General features: G+C 45.5%; 1 protein-coding gene across 1 annotated transcript in view; it reads right to left on the bottom strand.

The window, feature by feature from the left end:
- Positions 1-5,947: 5,947 nt before the first annotated feature.
- Positions 5,948-26,680, bottom strand: part of noa1 (nitric oxide associated 1) — a 36,300-nt gene continuing 15,567 nt past the window's right edge. The window contains exons 4-7 of the mRNA XM_085983047.1: positions 24,094-24,225; positions 21,779-21,895; positions 9,406-9,523; positions 5,948-7,622 (exon numbers count right to left, since the gene is read on the bottom strand). Coding sequence (XP_085839173.1) covers positions 7,411-7,622; positions 9,406-9,523; positions 21,779-21,895; positions 24,094-24,225 — 579 coding nt within the window. The 3' untranslated portion in view covers positions 5,948-7,410. The remainder of the gene's footprint in view (positions 7,623-9,405; positions 9,524-21,778; positions 21,896-24,093; positions 24,226-26,680) is intronic.

Below are 26,680 nucleotides of genomic sequence, written 5' to 3'. Positions count from 1 at the left end.
CTTCTTGGGGAATTTCTCCCCCTTAGTCTCTCACCTTCTATTCGGCCCCCGATCCTCACCTGACTCCACCCGCCCCCCCGCGCTGGTCCAGCATCCGATCCTCATCCGATCCCCCCGTTCCCCCATGCTGGTCCCGGCCCCCGATCATCATCCGATACCCCCCCAGCTCGTCCCAGCCCCCGATCCTCACCCAACCCTCTCCTGTGCTCCTCCAGCTGCCCCCTGGCCCCCACGCGATCCCTCCTTCCCTCCTCTCTGTGGCCTGGTCCCACAGGTCTACCTGCCTGGAGCCAGCCAGCCTCTCAATCTAGCTGGCTGTGGGTGGGAAATAGACGTTAAATTCAGCAGGGCTTGCGGGAAACCTGTTGTCCCAGGTTTCCCGACTAGTTCGGAGTTCCACCCCGCTCCCAACCCACCTTTCCCATTAAAATTCAGGCCCTTGAGTCAGCAGAAGTGACCTGAAGTATGAAGATTTAAAGGGGCAGTGCCTTTGGTAGTGATTTTTCCCTATGGGATGGACTGAATTACATCTATCTATATATATAAAATAAAGGAATCGATCTGTCTGTCTGTCCTCGGGTGTGCGTCTGTCCGGCTATGCGCTCGAAAGTTATACGGCGTACCTACGCGCGCGTTGCCTCCGAAGAAAGCTTACGCTTCCGGGACGCTCGTAAGCATATTTACTTTTCGGTCGGACGAAAATTGTTCGCGCCTTATGCAAAAAACCTTCAAAATTAAACTCATTATCTGCTAGCATTGATTGACTGACGTCAAGGTTCGACCAATCCTGTGCCGTCACGATTGACCAATCCTACAGTACGGTCCCCTGATGGTTGGCCAATCGGTGTGTGTGTGGGCGGGACTAATCGTTTTCATCTCGGGGATGTGGCAGCCATTGTTTCACTGCCATGACTTCAGCTTCCAGCTCAAACTACTTTGAAAGTTAGTATCTCTTTTAAAAATAACATAAGATTTACCAAAAACGTTTTAGAAGTACTTTCACTTTCATCTTTCAAGGTATTAAAAGGTAGAAATGTTGCCCGGCAGCAGATTCACAAAGGGACACAGACAGGGCCCTAAAGCCTGGGACTCGATTTAAAATGTTGCCCGGCAGCAGATTCACAGAGGGACACAGAGAGGCCCCAAAGCCTGTGTGGTGATTATTCCTTGATTAGTAAAAGTATTGTGATTCGTTGTTTGTTAACTGCCTTGGGATATGTGTTGTAATCTCATTGGTAGTTGATGATCACATGATGTGTTGTGGCTACCTTAAATTCAGTCCTTTTCTAGCTTTAGTTGGGACTGGATGTAGAAAGATATGCTGCCGATTTTAAAGTTAATAAAGCCTAACTTTGGAAGGCAAATCTATTCTTTATTTCAGCCTGGGACTCGATTTAAACTGCCCGGCCCAAAACAGCCCTGGCAAAGCCAGGCTCCCCCCAGCTAGTATATATATAAAGCAGTTTGTCTCTCTGTCTGTCCGCTATACAATCAAAAGTTATAGACCGTACCTACACATATGTTATATCAAAAGAAAGCTCATCATTAGGGGAGTCTAAAAGGCGTATTTACTTTTTGGTCAGACAAAAATTGTTCAGACAGTATACAAAAAACGGCAACATTCCGCTCATTAGCGTTGAGTGGCGTGATGGTTGACCAATCGTACAGGGGATTAACCTGATGGTTGACCAATTGGTGCGTCACGGGGGGCGTTTCATTGCGTGTGTGGGCGGGCCTAATCCTTCTGAGCTGAGGTGAGTGGCCGCCATCTTGATTCTGAACTATTCATTTATTTTTCCCACTTTGAGTGTTTATTTACAAATCTAGATTTCCAGCAAAAAAAAAGTTGCTTTTAAAACACAATTAAATTGTTTTAAAAAAATGTTCATTAATTTGTAAATATTTTCTCTAACCTCATTAATTTTCCTACCTTTCACCCTTTTTTTTTCCCTCTTGACTCGCTACCTCCATCGGGTGCCGCAACCTTCCAGGGTTACCCCGCCTGCAGGCCTTGAAGCCTCAGCCTCTCCTCCCACGCCCGAGCTAGGCACCTCCCGTCCCGCTCAACAAGCGGCCCGCGATCGCCGCCATCTGACTGGGATAGTAACAGTGTAAAGGGCAAAGATGGGGAGGAATTCCTGAAATGTGAACAAGTACTTTCTTGATCAGTGTGTTTCTAACCCAACAAGGAAGCGGTGCTGAAGCTACTTCTAGGGAATGAAGTGAAGCATGTTTGAGTGGGGGAGTATTTGGGGAACAGTGATCATAACATCAGGTTTAGAATAGTTATGGAAAAGAACAAGGAACAATCAAGCGTAAAAATACTTAACTGGAGGGGGGCTAAATTCAGTGAGATGAAAAAGGATCTGGCCCCGGTGGATTAGAATCAAAAATTGGTAGGCAAAACAGTAATTGAACAATGGGAGGCCTTCAAAGAGGCGATGGTTCGGGAACAGAATACACACATTCCCACGAGGGGGAAAAGAAGGGCATCCAAAGCTAGAGCTCCTGGATGACTAAAGATATAGATTAAAATGAGACAGAAAACAAAGGCTTATGACAAATGCAAGGTTCATAATAGAGATCTAAGCTGAAAATAGAAAGCACAGAAGATCTAAAAAAGGGAATATGAGGGGCAAAAAGAGAATAGATTCATGGCTAACATAAAAAAGGTACCCAAAAGTCTTTTCTAAACATATAAATAGTAAAAGGGTTGTCAAAGGAAGGGTGGGGCCAATTAGGGACCACAAAGGAGATCTTCTTGTGGAGGCAGAGGACATGGCTGAGGTACTAAATGAGTACTTTGCATCTGTCTTCACCAGAGAAGTGGATGCTGCCAATGTAGCAGAAAAGGAGGAGGTAGTAGCGATATTGGATAGGATAAAACTAGATAAAGAGTAAATGAAAAGGTTGGCAGGCCTCAAAAGTAGAAAAGTCACCCGGTCCGGATGAGATGCATCCTAGGTTACAGAGGGGAGTAAGGGTATAAATTGCGGAGGCTCAGGCTACAATCTTCCAATCCTCCTCAGATATGGGGGTGGTGCCAGAGGACTGCAAATGTTACAACCCTGTTCAAAAAATGGGAGAAATAAACTCGGCAATTACAAGCTAGTCAGCCTAACATTGTTGGTGAAGAAACTTTAGTCAAGACAAAATTAATTGTCATTTGGAAAAGTATGGGCTAATAAATGAAAGTCAGCACAGATTTGTTAAAGACAAATTGGCCTAGAAAATGGGGCGCCAGTCTCGCCTGGGCGCCGGAAGTACCGCCCCGGAAGGAGCCGTGAGCGCCAGCTGGAAATTCAGTTTCAGTGCCCCAAACGGAAGCGGGGCACTGCTCGAGGCGCCCCGCATCCCTCTTGGGGTGCTGCAACTGAAAATTGCAGCGCAACGTGCTGCAGCGTGCGGTACTGCAGGCCTTCCTCCCCTTCTTAAAGGGCTCGCGAGTGCCGGCAAACGAGCCCGGCACCGAGAAGTACAGGGCTCTTGGGACACAGCCGGCACAACGCCGGGGGTGGGGGGGCTCAGGAGGCCGGGGACAGTGGCGCGAAGAGGTGCTGGCAGGGGCCAGCAAAAAAAATGGCCGCCCCGCACCTCTCCTTTAATTAGCGCCTCTACCGCCACAGGTAGGCCCCCCTGAACTGGTCACAAATTGCGACCGGCGTTACAGCGGAGGGCGCTACCAAATTTTGCAATCGGGGGCGGTAGCGGGGCGCTGCGCAGACCGATGACGTCATCAGTGACGGCGCAGCGCTACAGGCTAACGCCGCCATTAGCGCCCTGCTAAATTTCACTGGAGGCGCAGCCAGTGGCGCTAAACCCACTAAGTGCCCTCTTTGGGCGCTAACTGGTGGCGCAGCCCACCGAATTTCTAGGCCATCATGGGGGAAAAATTGGTTATCACCCATTTTGGGGCGCTAATATTGGCCGGGCGCAAAGTTTAGCGCTCGGCGCTAATTATTGTCTCCGGCTGCAAAATTCGCCTCCATCGCCCCATGAGCTGATTTGAGCGCTAAATCAGGCGCTGTACACCTCTCTTAAGGTGCAAGCGTCAGGGAGCGAGACGCTACCGAAACTCAGGCGATGCCAGACACACTGGTGCCGTCCAGTTCTTAAAGGGGAGGGGCCATCTTGCTCATTGCAGCCTTGAATCTCGGCAGGGAGATCTCAAAAGCAACTGTGTTGGAAGCACTAATGGGTAGGCCCAGGAAAAGAGCTCGGCGCTTAGGAACCTCAAAAGTGGTGCTGAGGGCCAAAACCAAAAATTTTGCCGACAAAAGACAGGAAGCGCCCGCCTTTAAATAGCGCTCCCCCAGCCCCTTCCCGACTTGAATGCGTTCCCCTCTATCTGTTGCTCCTAGTGGCAGGCGCTAAGGCACGGGGTGCGACTCAATATCCAGTCCGGGGCGTTACACGCTCGACTGACGTCACGATCTGCGGGCGCAGGAGATTGTGGCGGCAGTGTTTCGCGCCGCCGCAAAACAACTGGTCAATTTTGCGAGTGGCCCTAAAATTCCTAGCGCCCCGCGGAGGCGCTAACCAACCCAATTTCTCCCCATGTGTTTAAAGAGACAGTGGCAACATGGATACAAAATTGGCTAAGGGACAGAAAGCAGAGAGTAGTAGTGAACGGTTGTTTTTGAGACTGAAGGGAATATACAGTGGTGTTCCCCAGGGGTCGGTATTAGGACCATCGCTCTTTGATATATTAATGACCTGGATGTGGGTATACAGGACATAATTTCAAAGTTTGCAGATGACACATTCAAAATTGTAGTAAACAATGAGCAAGATAGTAACAGGCTTCAAGAGGACATAGTGACAGACTGGTAAAATGGGCAGACACGTGGCTGGTGAGATTTAATGCAGAGAAGTGTGAAGTTATACATTTCGGTAGGATGAGGAGAGGCACCATAAACTAAATGACCTGGGGGTGTATGTACATAAATCTTTGAAGGTGGCAGGACAAGTTAAGAAGGCTGTTAAAGTATATGGGATCCCTTGCTTTATTAATAGAGGCATAGGAGTACAAAAGCAAGGAAGTTATGCTAAATCTTTAAAACACTGGTTAGGCCTCAGCCGCAGTATTGTGTTTAATTCTGGGCACCATGTTGTAGGAAGGATGTCAAAGCTTTAGAGAGTGCACAGAAGAGATTTACTCCAATGGTACAAGGGATGAGGGACTTCAGTTATGTGGAGAGATTGGGAAGCTGGGATTGTTCTCCTTAGAGCAGAGAAGGTTAAGAGATTTGAAAGAAGTGATCAAAATTATGGACAGTTTTATAGAATAAATAAGAAACCATTTCCCATGGCAGAAGGAGCAGTAACCAGAGGACACAGATCCAAGGTTGTTCTCCTTAGTGTAGAGAAGGTTAAGAGGAGATTTGATCGAGGTTTATTATCATATAAATGGTTTGATAGAGTAAATGAGAAACTTTCCAGTAGCAGAAGGGTCGGTAACCAAAGGACACAGATTTAAGGTGATTAGCAGAAGAACCAGAAGCGACATAAGGAAAAAAAAATTACGCAGCGAGTTATGATGATCTGGAATGCACTGCCTGAAAGGGTGGTGGAAGCAGATTCAATAGTAACTTTCCAAAGGGAATTGGATAAATACTCGAAGGGAAAAAATTTACAGCGCTATGGGGAAAGAACAGAGAAGTGGGATTAATTGGATAGCTCAACCAAAGAGTCGGCCCAGGCACGATGGGCCAAATAGCTTCCTTCTGTGCTGTATCATTCTATGATTCTATGCATGCCACAAAATGCGAAGATATGGGACATGACCACCATTCCCCACATGGAAAGTTGCCACTCTCAGCTGTGGCATTAAGGAAAGTGGTGAGCAAAGGTTAAGCACGTCAATGACAATAGTTCACAGTTCATAAGGTATGACAAGCAACTGTTGTTTGAGTCAACACCAGTAATTGAACAGAAACACAGGCAACACAAGAAAATCATCAGCTTTACTTGCAGTAAAAGTCACTGCAGCCTCAGGGTACAATTATCATTATGTACACACTTTACAAATACTACATGTCAATACAGGGTACACACACAAATAGAAATGAATGAAGTGCAAAAACGATTGGAAAGCTGCCTGCTAGTTAAACAGTTTTAACCATATAAATATTACAAACAATTTTCTGCACTTTCCCATTAAGGTATGAGAGAAAAATCAAAGTAAGAAAGTCCTCTTGCCGTGACTTATCTTGACCTCAGCTCTTAGAATTACAAATGAATTTGCCAAGGAATTAATTGTCCTGTTAAGTGAACAGGAAAAAACAAACAAAATGGAGAACAGTATTTTTTGTTTTACACATATGCATGTGGGGATAATACTCACTGGCCTAGAAATTGAGTTCTGGCGCAGCCAGGGCTTTAGCGCCGGAAGTTAGTGCCGGAGCTAAGTCGCGCTGGTCGGGCCCAAAATTCAATAGTTCTGCGCCCAAACGGCTGCCGGCGCTGCTGAGAGCTGTTTGCGCCTGAAAACTGGCGCAACGCGCTGAATTTCGGCGCTGCGGCGCCCGCTGCGGTGCGGCAGGTTCGGGAAGTGCAGGCCTCCTCCTTCCCTTAAGGAGGAGCTGCCTGCACCCGGCCGCGGCCCGCGAAAATCTTTTTAAAAATGAGCCCGGCACCTCGGACAAGTGCCGGGCTTGCTTCTGTTCCGGGGGGGGGGGGGGGGGGGGGGGAAGTCCGGGGAGGGAGCTGCGGCCAGGCGGCCGGCGGGAAAGCGGCCGGCCGCCGCGGGGCCTTTAATGCGCCGGCGCAAAAACATGTTGGACTCTGTTGCCAGAGTCTTAGTTGCGGCTGCCACGGGCGAGGCGGCCGCAACTGAATTTCGGCGCTGGGGCCCGTCGGCATGGCAACCGGGACGCTGCGCACACCGATGACGTCATCGGTGCCGGCACAGCGCTACCGGTCTACCGCGGCGGAAGGGCCCCAGGCAATTTAGGCGCCGGCGCCAATTGCAGCGCTAGGCCCTCTAGCGCCGCAAAATCGGCGCTAAGGGCACTGAATTTCTAGGCCACTAAGTTTAAGTATTTGTGAAGAGCACTGTTTAACCCCATTCATCAGTTTTAGATGAACAGGTCATGATTTTGTGCATTCATTTATTCTCAATTCTGCCAGATTGTACAACTCAGAAAAATAAAACTCTTCTGCTTTCAGGTATGATTCCACTTAAAATCCCTCCTGGAAATCAGTAAATCCTGCATTAGGAAAATTAACTTAATAACTTGTCAGTCAGCTCATAAGCAGTCAGCTTTCTTGAAAAATCACAGCACAACAAAGTAACTTACACAACGGGAGTTATCAAAGAACAGCTCAGTTTTTGGGTGTATATTTAATTCCGAACCCTGTGATGGTCACTTTTATAAATACCTCGCATCATTTCTTTCTTCTAGCTGTCTATGTTTTGGATGCAGGGACTGATCGCAGGTTTTGCACAACGGGTAATGGCTTTTTAAGTTTATAGGCTGGGGATTTTCTTATTCGTTTCCCTTTAACACTGACAATGAATGGTAGAAGAGGTGGCTTCTCAATCATTAAGCCGATTCCTGCAGGAGTATAGGCCCGAAGCTGAACTTTATCCTCTGAATGAGCGGTCACTGCAACCCAGCCTGAAAAAAGGTAACCACAAAAGATTAGACATTTGTTGCAAGAGTTCTGCAAAGCACCAGAGTGCCTTACTGTTCAAAGTTACTGAACTCATTGTTCAGTATAGCTGACTAGAATTTACAATTAGCTTTAAACACACTTATTTTTCCATGCATGTTTAAAAGCATTTGAACCTAATATATACTGCTGAAATAGCCCCATAACATCTGACCAGTTGTTTCAATCTGCCCACTCACAACTCAAAAGTGGGGCAGGAGGTACAGAAGTCTTCAATTTCTCAACGTTCCAAGTTCTCCAATCCAATGTTTCTCTCAGCTCAGAGCGGGCAGACTTGAGGACATGAATCGACCCATAAGGAATATTACAAAGATAGATTTACTCAGGGCCCCCAATCCCCCCGCGTCTAAATGCCACATCAAAAGAACAGATGACCTAGTCCTAGGGTTCCGCCAATGTAGCTCTGAAATCAGTCAATAGTAAATGTGGCAGAGGCTTAGAATAACTGAACCCACTCTTTTTCTCTTCATCTGGTAAGGGTATGTTGCTAACATCAGGACTTCCCCCCCCCCCACCCCCAACCAAACGGCACTATTAGTTACACTGCCAGGCATAAATCTAGAGATTCACGCTATAAATAGCTGTAGTGATGCCTAAAGTCAAATGTTGACACTGTAAATGTTAGTAAGAGCCACTCTGCACCCACAGTGTGGGTTTTTATAACAGGATGCCATTTGGCAACAGAGATCTGCACTTTACCTGACCTTGGACAACACTAGAGATTGATTTTTTAAACATTACAACTCTTTCAAAGCACTGCGGCTTTAAACAAGCTAAATTCTGAGCAATATTCATATTTTGCATGTAAATATACCCTGAAGTTAACTGAATATGCAGCACACGTCTAAAATACTTGTACCGCTGCTGCTGTAGATCTGAATATGCTCAGTGTTGTTGCTCACTGGTCCCCATAGGGTTCTTGTGATGTTTAGCGTGGGTTCCATTCTGGGACAGTGAGCAAAGTATGGTAGCAGGGATGGAGAGCAAATAACACATGCTAAAATTAAAACCGCTAGACCTCAAGAGGTAGGGGCTTACAGTGAACTGTAAAAGCAGATTGAGAAAATATGAATCCGATTTCCATCAGGCTATATAAGAAAACGGATTTGTGTATTTAAAACATCAGAGTTTATCTATGGCTGAGCTAGACTAGCTATTCAGAGTAGCTGCCATCTGTAAGCTCTACCCTCTGTCCAGTGGTGTATTAAATTGAGCTGCATTCTTGAAACTGTCACCAGGACAGCGATGTCATCTAGTGTGACGTGCACAGAGTGACACGGGTGAACTTGGAGTCTGCTACATATTTGACACTCAGGGCATGGGAAATGCTGCAACACTCAAGCTCCAGAAGCAGGGGCTGGGCCTGTGATGGGCCGCGAGGCATTTCTAACATACACTGGCTGATATTACAGGCAAGTTAATATTTATTTGCAGTGATGCAACAAATTTTATGGGTTTAGTTTACATTATCTGTACAGATACATATTCAGCTGGGTCATGAATAAAGAAATTTCAGTTTTTCTGTGGAATCTTTATTTGGCTGATGGGAGTAGAACACTTAATTTGTTTTTGTTTCTGCTTTGGATCTATATATACAAGCCCTATTATACAAATGTTAGAAAATATATTTATGGGCCTCTCATATTACAATAGAATTAATTTGCTAAGCCTAGCTATGCATTCATTTCTAGATCGTGTTGTCTTAAACATATCAAAAAATTATAATACCTGCTGAGGAGAGCTTGATGTCAGCTACAGCCTCAAGGGTACCAATTCCGTCCAACTCAATGTCCTGAGATACCAGGGGAGGAAAATCTTTCATCCTCTCTTCTCCGCCAATAGGAACCTAGCAGAAATATGGACACGACAGGTCAGAAGAGTTTGAAAGCACTTCAGCATCCTTGATAGCATGCAGGTTTTGTGAATCAGTCACATGGAAAGCTGGTTTGGTATCGGTGGAGTGCTTTCCACTCTTTACAAGTCCTATGGTGCAAAAGGACAACTTCTCATGCTGCGTCTGTAATGACACTATCCCTTCTTCCAAATGAGTCCCTTAATGACCCCATCCCTTTCTCCCAGTTCCTGTTTGTTGAACCAGTCCTGATGAATTTACCTTCTGCACCAGACTGATTCAGGAGAATATTACAGTGCTGGAGAGAGGATGGCCTGGAGGGGGTCAAGGACAGAATCTATTTGGTTAGAGTTGAGAAACAATAGAGGTGCCATTACACTACTAGATGTATTCTATAGGCTGCCAACTAGTGGGAAGGATATAGAGGAGCACATTTGCAGGGAAATTATAGAGAAGTGCAAGAACTATAGAGTAGTGATAATGGGGGACTTCAACTATCCTAATATAGACTGGGGTAGTAATAGTGTAAAGGGCAGAGGGGGGGCAAGAATTTCTGAAGTGTGTTCAGGAGAACTTTCTTGATCAGTACATTTCTGGCCCAATGAGAAAGGAGGCATTGTTGGATCTGGTTCTGGGGAATGAGGTGGGTCAAGTAGAGCAAGTGGCAGTAGGGGAACATTTAGGGAAAGTGATCACAGTATAAGGTTTAGACTAGGGACAGGGTCACTGGCAAGGCTTGGAAGCTAAGCAGAGCCAGGCCTGGTTAGTACCTGGAGGGGTGACCATCAGGGAAGACCAGGTGCAGAAGGTCACGGAAGGAGCCCTGAGGAGGGGCGGTTGGTAAGAAGGTCACAGAAGGAGCCCCGGGAGGGGCGGCTGGTGAGCAGGCCCGGGCGTTGGGCTGAAGATTGTCGGACAGGAGGAATGGTGGAAATGGAATGGCGGCGCGCACAGACGCAGCGGCTTTGCTTCTCCCAGGACGGTGCTATTTACGTTTAATGTTAATGTTATTTGTACTGGACTCATGGGAGCTTGCAAGATCACATTTCGTTGTCCATGTAATTGTACAATGACAATAAAGTTGAATTATTATTAAAAGGACAGGGAGCAATCTTGAGTAAAAATACTTAATTGGAGGAAAGCCAATTTCAGTAGGTTGAGAATGGATCTGGCCCAGGTAAACTGGAATCAAAGATTGGGAGGCAAAACGATAATCGAACAATGGGCTGCCTTTCAAAAAGAGATGGTTCGGGTACAGTCGAGGTACATTCCCACAAGGGGGAAAGGTCAGGCAACCAAAGCCAGAGCTCCCTGGATAACAAAAGAGATAAGAGAGTAAGATGAAGCAGAAAAAGGGGGCGTATGACAGATGTCAGGTTGAGAATACAAGCGAGAACCAGGCTGAATATAGAAAGTTCGGAGGGGAAGTGAAAAAGGAAAAAAGGGCAAAGAGAGAGTATGAAAATAGATTGGCACTCACATCAAAGGGAATCCAAAAGTCTTCTATAGGCATATAAATAGTAAACGGGTAGTAAGAGAAGAGGAGGGGTGGGACTGATCAGGGACCAAAACGGAGACCTACGCATGGAAGCAGAGGGCATGGCTGAGGTACTAAATGATTACTTTGCATCTGTCTTTACCAAGGAAGATGATGCAGCCAGTCAGTGAAAGAGGAGGTTGTTTTTTTTTTTTATTCGTTTATGGGATGTGGGCGTCGCTAGCAAGGCCAGCATTTATTGCCCATCCCTAATTGCCCTCGAGAAGATGGTGGTGAGCCGCCTTGAACCGCTGCATTCTGTGTGGTGAAGGTACTCCCACAGAGCTGTTAGGTAGGGAGTTCAAGAATTTTGACCCAGCGACGATGAAGGAACGGCGATATACTTCTAAGTCAGGATGGTGACTTGGAGGTGGTGGTGTTCCCAAGCGCCTGCTGCACTTGTCCTTCTAGGTGGAAGAGGTTGCGGGTTTGGGAGGTGCTGCCGAAGAAGCCTTGGCGAGTTGCTGCAGTACATCTTGTAGATGGTACACACTGCAGCCACGGTACGCCAGTGGTGGAGGGAGTGAATGTTTAAGGTGGTGGATGGGGTGCCAATCAAGTGGGCTGCTTTGTCCTGGATGGTGTCGAGCTACACTCATCCAGGCAAGTGGAGAGTATTCCATCACACTCCTTACTTGTGCCTTGTAGATGGTGGAAAGGCTTTGGGGAGTCAGGAGGTGAGACACTTGCCGCAGAATACCTAGCCTCTGACCTGCTCTCGTTGCCACAGTATTTATGTGGCTGGTCCAGTTAAGTTTCTGCTCAATGGTGACATCCAGAATGTTGATGGGGGATTCGGCGATGGTAATACCACTGAATGTCAAGGGGAGGTGGTTAGACTCTCGCTTGTTGTTGCCTGGCACTTGTGTGGCGCGAATGTTACTTGCCACTTATAAGCCCAGGCCTGAACGTCGTCCAGGTCTTGTTGCATGCGGGCATAGACTGCTTCATTATCTGAGGAGTTGTGAATGGCACTGAACACTGTGCAGTCATCATTGAACATCCCCATTTCTGACCTTATGTTGGAGGGAAAGTCATTGATGAAGCAGCTGAAGATGGTTGGGCCTAGGACACTGCCCTGAGGAACTCCTGCAGCAATGTCCTGGGGCTGTGATGATTGACCTTCAACCACCACAACCATCTTCCTTTGTGCTAGGTATGACTCCAGCCAGTGGAGTGTTTTCCCCCCCCCCCGATTCCCATTGACTTCAGTTTTACTAGGGCTCCCTGATGCCACACTTGGTCAAATGCTGCATTGATGTCAAGGACAGTCACTCTCACCTCACCTCTGGAATTCAGCTCCTTTGTCCATGTTTGGACCAAGGCTGTAATGAGGTCGGGAGCCGAGTGGTCTTGGCAGAACCCAAACTGGGCCTCAGTGAACAGGTTATTGGTGATTAAGTGACGCTTGCTGATGATTGAGAGTAGACTGATGGGGCGGTAATTGGCCGGGTTGGATTTGTCCTGCTTTTTGTGGACAGGACATACCTGGGCAGTTTTCCACATTGTCGGTTAGATGCTAGTGTTGACGTGGTGTACATGGACTTCCAAAAGGCGTTTGATAAAGTGCCACATAATAGGCTTGCCAGCAAAGTTGAAGCCCATGGAATAAAAGGGGCAGTGGCAGCATGGATACGAAATTGGCTAAGTGACAGGAAACAGAGTATTGGTGAATGGTTGTTTTTCGGACTGGAGGAAGGTATACAGTGGTGTTCCCCAGGGGTCGGTACTAGGACCACTGCTTTTCTTGATATATATTAATGATGTAGACTTGGGTGTACAGGGCACAATTTCAAAATTTGCAGATGACAAAACTTGGAAGTATAGTGAACAGTGAGGAGGATAGTGATAGACTTCAAGACGACAGACAAGCTGGTGGAATGTGCGGACACATGGCAGAAGAAATTTAATGCAGTAAAGTGTGAAGTAATACATTTTGGTAGGAAGAATGAGGTGAGGCAACATAAACTAAAGGGTACAATTCTAAAGGGGGTGCATGAACAGAGACCTGGGGGTATATGTGCACAAATCGTTGAAGGTGGCAGGGCAGGTTGAGGAAGTGGTTAAAATAGCATACGGGATCCTGGGCTTCATAAACAGAGGCATAGAGTACAAAAGCAAGGAAGTTATGAACAACCTTTATAAAACATTGGTTTGGCCTCAACTGGAGTATTGTGTCCAATTCTGGGCACCACACTTTACGAAGGATGTGAAGGCCTTGGAGAGGGTGCAGAAAAGATTTACAAGAATGGTTCCAGGGATGAGGGACTTCAGCTTTGTGGATAGACTGGAGAAGCTGGGGTTGTTCTCCTTATAGCAGAGAAGGTTGAGAGGAGATTTGATAGAGGTGTTCAAAATCATGAGGGATCTAAACAGAGTAGATAGAGAGAAACTGTTGCTATTGGTAGAAGGGTCGAGAAACAGAGGACACAGATTTAAGGTGATTGTCAGAAGAACCAAAGGCGACACGAGGAAAAACTTTTTTATGCAGCGAGTGGTTAGGATCTGGAATTCACTGCCTGAGAGGGTGGTGGAGGCAGATTCAATTACGGCTTTCAAAAGGGAATTGGATAAGTACCTGAAGGAAATTTTTTTGCAGGGCTACGGGGAAAGGGCGGGGGAGTGGGACTAGCTGAAGTGCTCTTGAGGTTGTAACTAGCAGAACAGATAAGGGGGAACCAGTGGATGTGGTGTATTTGGATTTTAAGAAGGCATTCGATAAGGTGCCACACAAGAGGCTATTAAAGAAAATTAGGGCTCATGGGATTGGGGGTAATATACTAGCATGGATTGAGGATTGGTTAACGGACAGAAAACAGACAGAATAAACGGGTCATTTTCGGGTTGGCAGGCTGTAACTAGTGGGGTACTGCAAGGATCAGTGCTTCGGTCTCAGCTATTCACAATCTACATCAATGATTTGGATGAGGGGACCAAATGTAATATATCCAAGTTTGCTGATGATACAAAGCTCAGTGGGAATGTAAGTTGTGAGGAGGATGCAAAGAGGCTTCAAGGGGATATAGACAGGCTAAGTGAGTGGGCAAGAACTTGGCAAATGGAATATAATGTGGAGAAATGTGAAGTTATCCATTTTGGTAGGAAAAACAGAAAAGCAGAGTATTTTTTTAAATGGTGAGAGATTTGGAAATGTTGGTGTTCAGGGAGGCCTGGGTGTCTTTGTACACGAATCACTGAAAGTTAACATGCAGGTACAGCAAGCAATTAGGAAAGTAAATGGTAAGTTGGCCTTTATTACAAGAGGATTTGAGTAGAAGAGTAAAGACGTCTTACTGCAATTATATCGGGCCCTGGTGAGACCACACCTGGAGTATTGTGTACAGTTTTAGTTTCCTTACCCAAGGAAGGATATACTTGTCATAGAGGGAGTGCAACGAAGGTTCACCAGAATGATTCCTGGGATGGGGGGGGGGGGAATTGTTCTATGAGGAGAGATTGAGTAGACTAGGTCTATATTCTCTGGAGTTTAGAAGAATGAGGTGTGATCTCATTGTAACATACAATATTCTTACAGGGTAGATGCAGGGAGGATGTTTCCCCTGGCTGGGGAGTCTAGAACCAGGGGTCACAGTCTCAGAACAAGGGGTCGGCCATTTAGGACTATATTGAGGTGGAGATAGACAGATTTTTGAAAGGTAAGGGAGTCAAGGGTTATGGGGAGTGGGCAAGGAAGTGGAGTTGAGGCCAAGATCAGATCAGCCACGATCTTATTGAATGGCGGAGCAGGCTCGAGGGACCAAATGACCTACTCCTGCTCCTCCGTCTTATGTTATGAGGAGAAATTTCTTCACCCAGAGGGTGGTGAATCTTTGGAATTCTCTACCCCAGAGGGCTGTGGAGGCTCAGTCGTTGAGTATATTCAAGACAGAGATCAATAGATTTTTGGATATTAAGGGAATCAACAGATATGGTGATAGTGGAGGAAAGTGGAGTTGAGGTAGAAGATCAGCCATGATCTGACTGAATGGCGGAGCAGGCTCGAGGGGCCAAATGGCCTACTCCTGCTCCTACGTCTTATGTTTTTATAGCCGGCACGGGCTTGACGCGCCATATGGCCTCCTTCTGTGCTGTAACGATTCTATGATGCCAGAGCTTCTGAAATGTAATTTATCTTCAGCTAATTACTCCCCTCCACTGTGGTCCAGACGACCCTGGACTGGTCTGTCCCATTTCCTGTGCTTTTTCCCTGACCCATCACGTCCTCTCTCAATGTGACCGTGTCCTTCAGCCTCCACATTCATCTACATCAATCATGATCCCATCACCAAACACATCATCTGCGGCCCTCTTCATTTTCCAGAGGAACCTCCAGCTCCCCTTCCTTGTCATCTTCCCATGTGAATGCAGGAGATACAACGCCTGGCCATTAATCTCTTCCCACATCACTGTCCAGCATCTCAAATGCTCCTTCCATGTGAGGCATCATGTACTTCTTCCTACCGAGCACACTGTATTTGCTCCTCACAGTACAGCCTCCTATACATGGGAGGGTGACAAGGAAGGGGAGCTGGAGATTGCTCTGGAAAATGAAGAGGGCTGCAGATGACGTGTTTGGTGGTGGGATCATGATTAGGTGATCATTTTGCTAGACAACGCCGTTCTGTCTGCAAGTGCGACCATGAGCTCTCAGTGGCTTGCCAATTAATCTGCCCATTTCCACACTAATCCAATGGCCTCATACACTGTTCCAATGAAGCTTCAAGAACAGTACCTTATCTTTCTCCTAGGCACACTGCCACCCCTGGCCTGATCAATGATTTCAGTAACTTCAAACTTTAGCTATATCCGCATTTTCAAAGCAGTTTTAATTTCCTATCTGACTCCCAGGTTTTCTATCTCATTTTCAGAAAGGAGGACACAAATAACCTCCCAGAGATGTCAGGGAACATAGGGTCTAATGAGAGGGAGGAACTGAAAGAAATCAGTATTTGTAAGGAAACGGTGTTAGGGAAATTGACGGGATTGAAGGCCGATAAATCCCCAGGGCCTGATAATCTACATCCCAGGGTACTTAAGGAAGTGGCCCTAGAAATAGTAGATGCATTGCTGGTCATCTTCCAGAATTCAATAGACTCTGGAACAGTACCCATGGATTGGAGGGTAGCTAATGTTACCCCACTATTCAAAAAAGGTGGTAGAGAGAAAACGGGGAATCATAGACCGGTAAGCCTGACATCGGTAGTGGGGAAAATGCTAGAGTCTATTATAAAGGATGTAATAGCAGAGCACTTGGAAAACAGTGACAGGATCGGACAAAGTCAATGTGGATTTACAAAAGGTAAATTGTGCTTGACCAATCTACTGGAATTTTTTGAGGATGTAACTGGTAAAATAGATAAGGGAGAACCAGTGGATGTGGTGTATTTGGATTTTCAGAAGGCATTCGATAAGGTCCCGCATAAGAGGTTAGCGTGTAAAGTTAAGGCACATGGGATTGGGGGCAAGGTATTAACTTGGATAGAGAACTGGTTGGCAGACAGAAAGCAAAGAGTTGGAATAAACGGGTCTTTCTCCGAGTGGCAGGCAGTGACCAGTGGGGCACCGCAGGGATCGGTCCTAGGACCCCAGCTTTTCACATTATATATTAATGATCTAGACGAGGGAACTAGATGTAATATCTCCAAGTTTGCAGACGACACAAAGCTGGGTGGGCGTGTGTGCTGCGAGGAGGATGCCGAGAAACTCCAGTATGATTTGGACAGGTTGGGTGATTGGGCAGAAGCATGGCAGATGCAATATAATGTGGATAAATGCGAGGTTATCCACTTTGGTGTCAAAAACAGGAAGGCAGATTATTATCTGAATGGCAATAGATTGGGAGAAGGGGAAGTGCAACTAGACCTGGGTGTCCTTGTGCACCAGTCGCTGAAGGTAAGCATGCAGGTGCAGCAGGCGGTTAAGAAGGCAAATGGTATGTTGGCCTTCGTAGCGAGAGGGTTCGAGTACAGGAACAAGGATGTCTTGCTGCAGTTCTACAGGGTCTTGGTGAGACCACATCTTGAGTATTGTGTGCAGTTTTGGTCGCCTTATCTAAGGAAGGATGTTCTTGCCATGGAGGGAGTGCAGCGAAGATTCACCAGACTGATACCTGGGATGGCAGGAATGACATATGAGGAGAGGTTGGGTCGAATGGTCTTATACTCGCTGGAGTTTAGAAGAATGAGAGGGGATCTCATTGAAGCTTATAAAATTCTAACAGGACTAGATGCAGGAAGGATGTTCCCGATGGTCCGGGAGTCCAGAACCAGGGGTCACAGTCTAAGGATAAGGGGTAGGCCTTTTAGGACTGAGATGAGGAGGATTTTTTTCACCCAGAGAGTGGTGAACCTGTGGAATTCTCTACCACAGAAGGCAGTAGAGGCCAATTCATTAAATATATTCAAGAAGGAGTTAGATATATTTCTTAAGGCTAAAGGGATCAAGGGATATGGAGAGAAGGCAGGGACAGGGTACTGAATTTGGATATCAGCCATGATCTCATTAAATGGCGGAGCAGGCTCAAGGGGCCGAATGGCCTACTCCTGCTCCTATCTTCTATGTTACTAGCATTCCCCCAGGCTTCTCTCTTCCTTGGTTAATTATATATGATTGTATAAATATGTCTACTCGCCTTATAAAAGTAGTTTTGAAGAAGTGCTTACATGCAAAATGTTAGCTTGTCTGTTCTCTTCATAAATGTTGATCTGCTGTGTTTTTAGCACTTTGACAGAGACCTGAAATCACTTCTTGTACTCACTAACCTAACCACTTAACTCGACAGGTTGCTACTGAAAAACCAAAAGACAAATTCAATGCAGATCAGCAAGGCCGCTCTCAGATTATCCACTTGTCTGCCCTACTCCTTTCCCTCAAGTCACATCTATTCCATAAGGCAAGATGTATTGTTGAATATAGAAAGTTAATGACATTATTTACATAGAAACATAGAAGATAGGAGCAGGAGTAGGCCATTTGGCCCCTCGAGCCTGCTCCGCCATTCAATGAGATCATGGCTGATCATCCAAATTCAGTACCCGGTCCCTGCATCCTCCTCACAGCACACACGCCCACCCAGCTTTGTGTCGTCTGCAAACTTGGAGATATTACATACAGTTCCCTCGTCTACATCATTTATATATATTGTGAATAGCTGGGGTCCTAGGACCGGTCCCTGCGGTACCCCACTAGTCACTGCCTGCCACTCGGAAAAAGAGCCGTTTATTCCAACTCTTTGCTTCCTGTCTGCCAACCAGTTCTCTATCCAAGTCAGTACCTTACCCCCAATCCCATGTGCTTTAACTTTACACGCTAATCTCTTATGCGGGACCTTATCGAAAGCCTTCTGAAAGTTCAAATACACCACATCCACTGGTTCTCCCTTATCTATTCTACCAGTTACATCCTCAAAAAATTCCATTAGATTAGTCAAGCACGATTTACCTTTTGTAAATCCATGTTGACTTTGTCTGATCCTGTCAGTGTTTTCCAAGTGCTCTGCTATTACATCTTTTATAATGGATTCTAGCATTTTCCCCACTTCCGATGTCAGGCTTACCGGTCTATAATTCCCCGTTTTCTCTCTACCACCTTTTTGAATAGTGGGGTAACATTAGCTACCCTCCAATCGATGGGAACTGTTCCAGAGTCTATCGAATTTTGGAACATTCATTTTTGATTTTTCTTCCAGAATTACTGTAATGTCCACATGACACAGAAGTTACCATCACATACCCACTAGGCACACAACTGCATCATCAATGTCAAATGACAAGACACATCAATACCAGTCTTCCCATTTCCTCTTATCGCTGTCTTTCAGATGAGATGTTAAACCAAAGCCCCTTCTGTGTGTTCATAGAAAGAAAGAAAGACTTAACATTTATATATCTACTTTCACGACCACTGGATGTCCCAAAGCACTTTACAGCCAATGAAGTACTTTCTGAAGTGTGGTCACTGTTGTAATGTAGGAGACGTGGCAGCCAATTTGCGCACAGCAAGCTCCCGCAAACAGCACTGCGCTAATGACTGGATAATCTGTTTTATCATTGGTCACTGGGGATAACTCCCCTGCTCTTCTTCAAAATAGTGTCATAGGATTTTTTACATCCTCCTGGGAGGGTAGACGGGGCCTCGGTTTCATCCGAATGACGGCACCTCCGACAGTGCAGCACTCCCTCAGTACTGCACTGGAGTGTCAGCCTAGATTTTTGTGCTCAAGTCACTGGAATGGGTCTTGAACCTACAACTAGGTGAGAGTGCTACCCACTGAGCCACGGCTGACAGACACTGTTCAGGTGGATGTAAAAGATCCCATGCACTATTTGAGTAGCAGAAGAGTTCTTCTGGTGCCCCAGATAGCACTTATTCCTCAATTAACACAGCCAAAACAGATAAACCGGTCACTTATTCTCACTGCTGTTTGTGAGACCTTGCGCAGATTGCTGCAGCATTTGACCACATAACAGCGACTACACTTCAAAAGTACTTCATTGGCTGTGAAGCAGTTTGGGATATCCTGGGGACATGAAAAACACTATATAAATGAAAGTTCTTTCTCTAACAGCGCAACCCTAATGATCTGCAGTGGTAGAATTGGAAACAAATTCTGGTTATAGAATATGTGTTAAGAGAATTCTACGTAATTTATCAGAGTCCTTCATGCACTTTGTCTGATTGCCACTCAATTTCCCCCAAGAAAACTTTACCTTGGGTTTCACACCTAGGCTGCAAAGGCAATTTATTAATGAAACAGAGCTGATGTAATTTGAAATGAAGACTGCTTAGTGTTCCGACACAACTCTTACATTATCCGCATGCTGGTCACTTTATCTAGAGCAGTGAGTTTCTCAAGACCACTGGTTCTATTATTCTGATGGCACAGTGCACTTAAACAGCAAGCAGATGAGTAATAAAAAACAGGAAGGCCTTTGGCTCGATCCTCAGTTTATGCCAATTTAGCTTAGCTCATCCGTAGCAGTAGTAGGGGTGCTACAAATTGCCTCAAAATTCTGGGTTCAGGAAGGGAGTGCAAGAAAGGGGCGGGGAGGAAGAAACACAGCCAGGGTTCCTGTACCAGATCACTATCCACTGATCTCTGCTGTAAATGCAAGTGCGTGCCCGACTAGAAGTCTCCTCTTCCCCCTTCTCATGTCAGTACAACAGCCTGCCAACACGGATGGACAAGTTTCATGCATGAATAGTGAGGTAGCAGGATGCACTCGTGGAATTGTATCCCAGCATTAAGTCAAAGCCATCAGGAGAGAGAAAAGTAGGAAAAAAAGGCACTGATTATAATTATTTCAGATACCACTGATAAGGAACAGGAATATGGCTCACCTGACATCCAAATGTAATAAAATCACAATTGAAAACCCACTCGGAAGCATACCTTACAAAAAGAGCTGTTCACAATATATATTAATGATCTGGACGAGGGAATTGGATGTAATATCTCCAAATTTGCAGACGACACAAAGCTGGGTGGGAGGGTAAGCTGTGAGGAGGATGTCGTGAAACTCCAGTACGATTTGGACAGGTTGGGTGATTGGGCAGAAACATGGCAAATGCACTATAATGTGGATAAATGTGAGGTTATCCACTTTGGTGGCAAAAACAGGAAGGCAGATTATTATTTGAATGGCAATAGATTGGGAGAAGGGGAAGTGCAAAGAGACCTGGGTGTCCTTGTGCACCAGTCGCTGAAGGTAAGCATGCAGGTGCAGCAGGCGGTTAAGAAGGCAAATGGTATGTTGGCCTTCGTAGCAAGAGGGTTCGAGTACAGGAACAAGGATGTCTTGCTACAGTTGTACAGGGCCTTGGTGAGACCGCACCTTGAGTATTGTGTGCAGTTTTGGTCACCTTACCTGAGGAAGGACATTCTTGCCATGGAGTGCAGCGAAGATTCACCAGGCTGATACCTGGGATGGCAGGAATGACGTATGAGGAGAGATTGTGTCGATTGGGCTTATACTCACTGGAGTTTAGAAGATTGAGAGGGGATCTCATCGAAACCTATAAAATTCTGTCAGGTCTGGACAGACTAGATGCAGAAAGGATGTTTCTGATGGCCGGGGAGTCCAGAACCAGGGGTCATAGTCTAAGGATAAAGGCTGAAATGAGGAGGAATTTCTTCACCCAGAGAGTGGTGAACCTGTGGAATTCTCTGCCACAGAGGGCGGTGGAGGCCAGTTCATTAAATATATTCAAGAAAGAGTTGGATATATTTCTTGAGGCTAAAGGGATCAAGGGATACGGGGAGAAGGCAGGGACAGGGTACTGAATTTGGATGATCAGCCATGATCTCATTGAATGGCGGAGCAGGCTCGAAGGGCCGAATGGCCTACTCCTGCTCCTATCTTCTATGTTTCTGTGCTTTGTTGAAATGTTTCTGTATTACTTTTGTCTGAATTGTCACTTTCCTTATGCTTCATAAAATTTATAATATGGAATACTTTTGGGGGAAAAATAGGAGTTAGAAGTGGTTTAAATTTATTTCTGCGTGTATATTTTCATGGCTTCATTTGTCCAGTCCAACACTATTACTTGAATTCGTCTTCAACACAACTAAAATCATATCAGAACAATGGGCAAATTACAGAAGGACATTTTGGCCACATTCATATACTGCAAGTACAAAGCAGACATTGGTCTATAGTAAAGTACACACTCTGCAATTTTTTCCTATACTCTGATACAGAATGATGGCCTACCCCAAGTAGTGCTTTTCCAGCGTGCTTCTGGTAGACTGAATCTGCGTTTTCAAGGCTCGTAATGTGGACTGGAAGCTGGTTGGAAGCAACAACAGAAAACCAGGCCGACTTTTTTCCCTGCAAAATGCAATGAAAATGTCTCAAAACAATGTTTAAAAAAAAGCTAACAAAAAGCAAAAACTGCAGATGCTTCAAATCTAAAACAAAAACAGAATGCTGGACACATTCAGCAGGTCAGGCAGTAACTGTGGAGAGAACAGATGGGTTGAATTTCAGGTGTCAGCCCATCGTCAGAACTAAGTGCAATTTGTGTCGGCCAACAGAGAAAATATTGAACATGGGGAATATTAGTACAAATCTCAATAGAGAAAGCCTGCAAATGCAGTTGTTTAATCCCTATTTTATTTTCCATGATTAATCTCTTTAAGCAGATAACATACCTAGCGCTCCAACTAGGGGGCATAGGGGGTGATTTTGCCAATGGGAGCTTTTGGAGGCGGGACTCCCACTTGTCGAGTTTCAGTCCCGCCTCCATCAACTTCTGGCCAACCCACGCTATTTTCCCTTGATTGATCTTGTTAAGCCCACCCAGCGGGCTTAGCAGGCCAATTAAGGGAAAGCCTGTTGCAGAGAATGTCAATTTTTGACATATGAATTGTCATCGTTTGACAGCTCTGTGAAGCTGTCAAGCAGTAACATTCTCTGTACTTTGATAAGGTTTTGAATTCAAGACCTCATCGAACAGCTTTCTTCTGCAGAAATAAGATGGTTGTTGCATTCTCCAATGCAACAACCATCTGTCATCTCCAACGCGGAGGTGCGAGACTCTCTGCATACCCACCGACTGAAGCCTGCAGGAAGAAACAAAGGTAAGTACACTTTTTCTAACACTTTGCACTTACCTCAGATACTCACCTCTCCACTCTTGCACCCATCACTTACCTTCACAGCACACTTTTGGCCCCCGCAGACCCACTACTCGCCTCGCTGACCTGGCGGGTTTCGGAGCCTTCTGGAAGCCCACACTTGAGGGCAAAAGGGGGATAATCTTATTTTCTGCCTGTTGACTACCGGTTAACAGGCAGTTAATAGGCTTTAATCCCGTCTCGCCTCCAAGGAGACGAGATCCGGCACGGGATGGCTACCTGCCTCCTGGAAAGATGGCACAGAGGCGGGTTGGGCACCCACCCCCAGATTCTGCCATTTTCCCGGCAGTTCCGCCTCCCCAGGGCTGACAAGATTGCGCCCATAGTCTCAGGATAAGGGTTCGGCCATTTAAGACTGAGATGAGGAGGAATTTCTTCACTCAGAGGGTTGACAGGTCTTACTGTATTATAAATAAAGGTAAAGAAAACAATAACTGTAAATCTACACATCAGTGAATACCTCACAAACCTCACTGAGTTCGGACTAGTTTAAGCCCCTCTCTTAAACCTAGCTCCCACAAAGGCTCCTGTTCTGTGAAGTGCCCCAAAACTTTTTCTTACATTAGGAGGCTCTATAAATGCAAATTGTTGCTGTTTAGTTTACCAGATATCTAATCTAATGTTAGTGTCCCACTGCTAATCCACAAGATCCAGATTTTAAAAAACTCTTTATAGAGTACACAATTTAATAGTACAGGAAACTCTTTTTTATCCGTCACCGATGGGACAGGCGTGATGCCGATTTATCAAAAAGTCCGGATTACAGAGAGGTATAGTAAAAGGTACGAGAGCTCCGTACACAGCAACAAATCCAGGCTTCCCTGTTGCTTAGCAACAAGTGCAGGAACCCCGGTTACACAGCCACAGATCCAGCAACGGCCACTAATATGAAGTAAAACTTACCTGAACCTACTCCTGAATTTTGCCGGTTAACAGAGATTTCCGGTTATTTTAGGTGCTGGTAAATCGAGAGTTTCCTGTAACTTCATGTGAGGGTGGGAGTGTGGATAGGTGAAGGATAGTGTGTAATAACATAGCAACACGCATCAATAGACGAGTTAGCTTATCAGTAAATTGGTTGAGCTCCTCTAAATTGAATACCATCTTAACCAAAAATACACTTTACTTTGAAATTATAAATGATTATTTAAAAAAAAAATCCTTTAAAACATGAACATTATTAAACTGGGGCTGATTATATTCTTCTTTCATATTTGGTATAAGAAATAGGAGCAGGAGTAGGCCATATGGCCCCTAGAGTCTCTATTTAATAGTTATGTCAAATTTTGTCTGATAATGCGCCTGTGAAGCACCTTGGGACATTTTACTACTTTAAAGGTGCTATATAAATGCAAGTTGTTGTTGTTCCAGAGATTTCTAGATTTTTACCTTCAGAAAGTCTATGCGACCTAGGGCACCCAGAAATAGCACCATTCCAGGCTGCAGTACATACGTCCGAGGAATGATACCCGATGATGGCATCACAACCTTCAGTTCTTGATCTGTAAGTAGGTTTAAAATCTGCAAAATATATTGGAGTTACATGAAGCACTTACAGCGAGTTTTCACTTCCAAGACTAAAACATTCTGTGGCTCTCACTATCAAGCAGCTCGCTAGTTGATCTGCTTACTTATTTCTGCAGCTTCAAATAACTTACCTATTAAAGAATTGCCATTAAACATAGCTTCTAACAGGTAACAAATAACATGTGATTGGTTTCAATTATTTCTATTACGAATTTTTCAAAAAGGGCATGAGGAACGATGTTCCTCCACAACAAAAACAGTTCAGAGATTGATTTAATAAAATGTGAAGACATGACATGGTCTCTAAGGAATTGTGGGGTCCAGAGCGCCTTGGAGCCCAGGTTGGCAGGCTGTAACTAGTGGGGTGCCGCAAGCATCAGTGCTTGGGCCTCAGCGATTTACATCCTATAATAACGACTTGGATGAAGGGACTGAGTGCAATGTATCCAAGTTTGCTGATGATACAAAGCTAGGTGGGAAAGTAAGCTGTGAGGAGGACACACAGCCTGCAAAGGGATATAGACAGGTTAAGTGAGTGGGCAATGAGGCAGCAGATGGAGTATAATGTGGGGAAATGTGAGGTTATTCACTTTGGTAGGAAGAATAGAAAAACAGAATCTTTTTTTAAATGGTGAAAAACAATTACATGTTGGTGTTCAGGAAGATTTAGGTGTCCTCATGCAAGAAGCACAGAGTTAGCATGCAGGTACAGCAAGCAATTTTGAAGGCAAATGGCATGTTGGCCTTTATTGCAAGGGTGTTGGAGTACAAGAGTAAGGAAGTCTTACTACAACTGTACAGGGCTTTGGTGAGACCACACCTGGAGTATTGTGCACAGTTTTGGCCTCCTTACCGAAGGAAGGATATACTTATCTGAGGAAGGATATACTTGCCTTAGAGGCGGTGCAACGAAGGTTCATTAGATTGATCCCTAGGATGAGAGGGTTGTCCTATGAGGAGAGATTGAGTCTATATTCTCTGGAGTTTAGAAGAATGAGAGGTGATCTCATTGCAACATACAAGATTAGGGGGATTGACAGGGTAAATACTGAGGAGTTGCTTCCCCTGGTTGGAGAGTCTGGGACTAGGAGGCACAGTCTCAGGATAAGGGGTCGGCTATTTAACACTGAGATGAAGAGGAATTTCTTCACTCAGAGGGTTGTGAATCTTTGGAATTCTCTGCCCCAAAGAGCTGTGGATGCTGAGTCATTGAGTATATTCAAGGCTGAGATAGATAGATTTTTGGACTCATGGGGAAACAAGGGATATGGAGATCGGGCAGGAAAGTGGAGTTGAGGTCGAAGATCAGCCATAGAAACATAGAAGATAGGAGCAGGAGTAGGCCATTCGGCCCTTCGAGCCTGCTCCGCCATTCAATGAGATCATGACTGATTATCCAAATTCAGTACCCTGTCCCTGCCTTCTCCCCATATCCCTTGATCCCTTTAGCCTTAAGAAATATATCCAACTCTTTCTTGAATATATTTAATGAATTGGCCTCCACCGCCCTCTGTGGCAGAGAATTCCACAGGTTCACCACTCTCTGGGTGAAGAAATTCCTCCTCATTTCAGTCCTAAATGTCCTACCCCTTATCCTTAGACTATGACCCCTGGTTCTGGACTCCCCGGCCATCAGAAACATCCTTCCTGCATCTAGTCTGTCCAGGCCTGACAGAATTTTATAGGTTTCAATGAGATCCCCTCTCAATCTTCTAAACTCCAGTGAGTATAAGCCCAATCGACACAATCTCTCCTCATACGTCATTCCTGCCATCCCAGGTATCAGCCTGGTGAATCTTCGCTGCACTCCATGGCAAGAACGTCCTTTCTCAGGTAAGGTGACCAAAACTGCACACAATACTCAAGGTGTGGTCTCACCAAGGCCCTGTACAACTGCAGCAAGACATCCTTGTTCTTGTACTTGAACCCTCTTGCTACGAAGGCCAACATACCATTTGCCTTCTTAACCGCCTGCTGCACCTGCATGCTTACCTTCAGCGACTGGTGCACAAGAACACCCAGGTCTCTTTGCACTTCCCCTTCTCCCAATCTATTGCCATTCAAATAATAATCTGCCTTCCTGTTTTTGCCACCAAAGTGGATAACCTCACATTTATCCACATTATAGTGCATTTGCCATGTTTCTGCCCAATCACCCAACCTGTCCAAATCGTACTGGAGTTTCACGACATCCTCCTCACAGCATACCCTCCCACCCAGCTTTGTGTCGTCTGCAAATTTGGAGATATTACATCCAATTCCCTCGTCCAGATCATTAATATATATTGTGAACAGCTGGGGTCCTAGGACCGATCCTTGCGGTACCCCACTAGTCACTGCCTGCCACTCGGAAAACGACCCGTTTATTCCAACTCTTTGCTTTCTGTCCGCCAACCAGTTCTCTATCCAAGTCAATACCTTGCCCCCAATCCCATGTGCCTTAATTTTG

The sequence above is a fragment of the Somniosus microcephalus genome, chromosome 1 (genome assembly GCF_052327205.1).
Source record: "Somniosus microcephalus isolate GS21.2 chromosome 1, FLI_Smic_1.0, whole genome shotgun sequence".
NCBI lineage: Eukaryota > Metazoa > Chordata > Chondrichthyes > Squaliformes > Somniosidae > Somniosus > Somniosus microcephalus.
Note: the sequence above shows the minus strand (reverse complement) of the source record. Positions and strands in the feature narration are given on the sequence as shown.